Raw genomic sequence first — 2,781 nt, forward strand, 5'->3', positions numbered from 1 at the left:
GTACTCATATGAACCTAATAAAACCAGTTTCTGTTTAACGCAGATACATTTGGAAAATGAGTAAAATTGAAATTGGGTAGGGACGGGAGGGAGTGTTTTCCATGATTTGTTAATGGGGTCGTATATAGTTACCAGAGGACCTACATTTCCAAGCAAACATATCAACTCCTTAGACCCACGCTCGCTCAATCTTTCCTCATAAAACTTGGGATTTTCCAGCACGGACTTCCAATTTTTACAAACTGTATTCAGAATGGTGGGAGATTCACAAGACATTTTCATTAAGATCTTTCTCACCAAGTCTTCTGGAATTACCTCAAAATACTCCATTACCAACCAATTCTGTTGTTAACTCTGCTCAAATAAATTGCAACTCGTATTAAATTATTTTTCATAAGTTATATATATTGAAGTAGAATATGATTGACTCTAAATATAGGCATGCTTTTAAATATAGACATTGATTCTTAATTTTGAAATGTAACGCTGTAGATGACGCATGTTTTGAGTATTTTTTTTTTTAATTATTCAAGTACAAGTACTACATATATTGAAAAGACTTTCAATTACTAAATAATAGTTTCCCCTCTAAGCATCACAATCGAAGCATGATAGTGGCCAAAGATTTGATCTTGCTGTGGGACAAGTATTGAGACATCTCAACAGAAACACATCTCCCTCTGTTAACCCCTATTTCCAATGGAGGGTAATACATGTAGAAAACTTTATCGTAGGTGTTCGATTCAATCCCACTCAAGAAAATCCCATCATCCCCAAACACCGCAGCATCAACCCTGTCAAGCGGCTGAGGAAGCCCATCAACTTCCGCCCACAAATTCTATGTAGAGTCAAATTGTGCCACAGCATCCAAGTGGAAGCAATACAGACACCCAAATGTGGCCACAATGGGATGCTCACAATCTTCAACAAACCAGACGTTGGGCAAAGTGGACCAAACTCCTCTTTTTGGATCGAACCGCGGAAGCTCCTCCTCAAAAAAGCTGACAAAATAGAGCATTCCTTCTATAAAAAGTGAGGAACAGAACCACTCTGCTTGAAGCATGTTGGGATGAAGCTTCCACTCATCTCTGTCCACATTGTAAACTGAGGCCTGGCTCGCACTCTTCCAATCACATTCTCTTCCTCTTGTGATATAAATCTCATCTCCCTCAGGAGATGCACAACATGCAAAGTCAAACATGATCTCTGTGGTGGGCGGATCTGCACCTTTGCTCCACTGGAAAGACACAAAATCAAAGACCAAAACAGTCATGTTTGATATTCTCTTCCTCTTTGAACCTACCCTGTAGCTCTCATATCTTAGCCCTAGTAACACCAGTTTATGCTTCACACAAACACACTTCGATAATGAGTAGAGTTTAAATTTGGCAGGGATAGGAGGCAGTCTTCCCCACAACTGGTTAACTGGGTCAAATGTAGTTATGTGAACATTCTCAATCAAACATATCAACTCTTCGGACCTCCCACGACTCCTCCTGTCATCGTAAAACTTTGAGTTTTCCAACATTCTCTTTCAACTCTTACATACATCCTTCACTCTCTCGTGAGATGCAAAAGGCACTCTCATTAAGATTTCCCTTACCAATTCTTCTAGAATCAGACTAAAATAATCCATCACCACCAAATAATATATTATACACTGCTAGAACGATTCTCAAATAATCTTGATGCTTATCGAATCTTACCAGTGCTCACATGAATCCGAAACAAACTTGATAGCTGTAACGTCTCAAATATATAGATTTTCGAGCATATGCCATGTTATATATACTAAGCAAAAGGTGCCTTGATACCTAATGTTTTTTTCTATATTTGCTCACTTTTTATAAAATAGTTCTAAATATAGAATACGTCTGATGTTCTGATTATTTTTAATCAGTCTCACTATTTTTATTTTTGATGGAGGTCATCCACAAAGACATTTTATGTACCCAATACGAGCTGTAAGGTAGGAGACTATAGTTTTTGAATCACTCTTTTGAATTAGTTTGTTTTTTGTCGATTGTGCTTGTTTCATTTATTCTATGGTTTGAAGGATTTTTTTCTATTAAAGTAAATTTTATTATTTTTACTTTCCTTTTTTGATTGGCTGAAAGCATTATTCCTAGTAGTATTTTTCTTTTTAAGTTGAAAAAAGTAGAAAAATAAGAAAAAAGTACTCAGAAACATGGCTTGTTGCATGAAGCTACATGCTCAGAAACACAGCGTCTTGCATGTCATAGATTGTATTAAAATTTAGCAGATGTATTTAACAAGTGTTCATCGTTTATGGTGTCTTTTGTGCACTTTATAGATCAATTTAATGTTGGAGCTTCCCTTCTTCTGATTTCATCTTAGTCCATCGTACTCACATTTTAGTGAGGTAAAAAATTCTTCCTTGCATTTCTTTGAATATGTTTTTCTCTTCCATTCTTTTCTTTCATGGTTGTAGATGATGACAATGACACTTGGGCATGACTTTTGTGGAACCCTTAGATTGTCCTTTATTTTGAAATGGGATGTCTCTGATTATTGGAACCCTAATATTGTAAGTTTCATGATTTATGGCCTCTTTGTTTTCGTTGAATGGTTGTGGTAAAGGTTTGTGTATATCTCTCTATTCTTTTCTTTATTCATGAGCAAAATTTTCATATATGGTTTTCTTTTAAGTTTTATATCTACACTTGATCTCTATTTTTTAACTGAGTTTTAATTAGGTAATGTGCATGGAGTACATCTCAGAAATATAGAAAATACTTGCTATTACGATGGAGAATGAGA

General features: G+C 35.8%; 1 protein-coding gene across 1 annotated transcript; it reads right to left on the reverse strand.

Moving 5' to 3' along the window:
- Nucleotides 1-595: 595 nt before the first annotated feature.
- LOC149576238 (putative F-box/kelch-repeat protein At1g27420) lies at nucleotides 596-1,528 on the reverse strand. Its single transcript, XM_089794094.1, has 2 exons — nucleotides 919-1,528; nucleotides 596-822 (listed from the first exon to the last, which is right to left on the reverse strand). The coding sequence occupies exons 1-2, from the start codon at nucleotides 1,526-1,528 to the stop codon at nucleotides 596-598; spliced, it is 837 nt and encodes a 278-aa protein (XP_089650220.1).
- Nucleotides 1,529-2,781: the final 1,253 nt, after the last annotated feature.

This window comes from Cupressus sempervirens, chromosome 1 (genome assembly GCF_028749045.1).
Source record: "Cupressus sempervirens isolate cs-2001-9-10 chromosome 1, ASM2874904v1, whole genome shotgun sequence".
In the NCBI taxonomy this organism is placed as follows: domain Eukaryota; kingdom Viridiplantae; phylum Streptophyta; class Pinopsida; order Cupressales; family Cupressaceae; genus Cupressus; species Cupressus sempervirens.

Bases quoted from the DNA above. Each gene is read 5' to 3' on its own strand.
- LOC149576238 (XM_089794094.1), bottom strand. From the start codon at position 1,528: ATGTTGGAAAACTCAAAGTTTTACGATGACAGGAGGAGTCGTGGGAGG. The intron at 823-918 runs GTGAGCATCCCA...TGTGGGCGGAAG, and splicing joins CGTCTGGTTTGTTGAAGATT to TTGATGGGCTTCCTCAGCCG.